The sequence below is a fragment of the Camelina sativa genome, chromosome 7, assembly GCF_000633955.1.
Source record: "Camelina sativa cultivar DH55 chromosome 7, Cs, whole genome shotgun sequence".
Taxonomy (NCBI): domain Eukaryota; kingdom Viridiplantae; phylum Streptophyta; class Magnoliopsida; order Brassicales; family Brassicaceae; genus Camelina; species Camelina sativa.
This window is the reverse complement of record NC_025691.1, coordinates 14299999-14301526: the sequence shown is the minus strand read 5'-3', so window position 1 is coordinate 14301526 and position 1528 is coordinate 14299999. Positions and strand designations below refer to the sequence as shown.

Below are 1528 nucleotides of genomic sequence, written 5' to 3'. Positions count from 1 at the left end.
GATTTTTTAATGAAAGTGTGCAGAGGTGTGACCTTATCATCTTTTAGAATTTTGAAACCAAGCTCGTAAACTCTGCTTTAACATCTTTGTAGCGAATTTGCAGCTGCCTCTGATTTTATCTCGATTGTAGACTAACTATGTTTTGTCCAATGTATATTTATCATTGTTTTATTGTATTGAATATTTTTCTTTCTTTCAAATGTCCACAACTCATGTCTTTATCATTAAAAATAATTAATATGTTACAGGCGATGATTAACTGTCCACTCCTTCAACTTCTTGATATAGCCTCATGCCATAAGCTTTTGGATGCTACTATTCGTTCAGCGGTCATTTCATGTCCTCAGTCAGAGTCAAATGCTACTATTTGCAGACGAGCGTATGACAGTAGGAGACTAGGAGCAATATGAAGTGCTCAAATGCTAGCGAAGGGCCTCCCTGCATCGGGTAAAATTTCTTAAGTAACATAACAATATAAGACTTCTCTATATAACAAGAGGCAGGCATTAATGTCATTGTTTCTCTGTTTTTCCTGATTTGTTGAAGGAATGGCTCCAGTGTTTTCGAGATCTGCCTGGTTTTGCACTTGGAATCTAATACAAGTAATTTTACAAGATGAACATTTATACACAAGATAATCTGTTTACTTTTTAATGAAATTGCATCCAACTTATTGTTATTTTCTTGCGGTTTGCAGAATGATCTGGTTTATGGTTGGGGAATGGATATGAAACTTGGGTACTGTGCTCAGGTAAAGTCCCCATTTCTTGTTTTCTTCGTCTTTAAGACCTCACAACAGCGCTATCATTCATTATTAGCATTGTGACCTGATTGCATTCTCTAGATGAATCAGTTTTAAATGTTGTTATAGGATGACCGTAGCAAGAAAGTAGGCATTGTCGATAGCGAATATATCTTCATCAAGGCATTCAACACTAGGTGGAAGTGCTGATCCTGATAGGAAGGTCAGCTACTCTACTTCCCCCTCCATCTTCTCCTTGTAAAATACCAAATATTGAATTATCTCTCTTCCTAATTATTACAGAACTCAGCTGGCAGTGGTGTGACTCAGGTAAGCACTATTTTAACATCCAGTTACTCATTTCCTGACTGTAAAATAAATAGACGTCTCACAACTTTGATCACCTTTTTTTTATATATAAACAGAAACGAGGTTCTCCGACCTTTGATTCAAGTGTAACTGGTTTCCTTTTTTTTATTTCCCGATGATGAAACTGGTTTTGTCCGTAGAGCAGGAGTGTAATTTGTGTGTGTTTTCTTGAATAGATACGGAGGCAATCAACAGGGGAGCTTCGAACTTTTAAAGAACAGTGGAACCAAGCTGTAGCAGAAGACAAGAATTGGGTCGACCGGTCATCATCAACTCGGAATCGAATTAGCAATAACCGGAGATTAAAACGAAGTAGTGTGATTCCAAGTTTAGTGCAGAGGAAAGCTAAAAAGCCTACAACATAAAAAAAAACACATACAGTTTTTACTCAGATTAAATATAGAAAAGTTTTTGTTT

The 1528-nt window shown here is 36.5% G+C and overlaps 1 protein-coding gene across 1 annotated transcript; it reads left to right on the top strand.

Moving 5' to 3' along the window:
- On the top strand, nt 845-1528 carry LOC104704616. The gene is made up of 5 exons (XM_019227067.1): nt 845-852; nt 926-965; nt 1046-1072; nt 1168-1197; nt 1288-1528. Exons 1-5 carry the CDS (start codon nt 845-847, stop codon nt 1474-1476), a joined length of 294 nt encoding a protein of 97 aa, XP_019082612.1. The 3' UTR covers nt 1477-1528.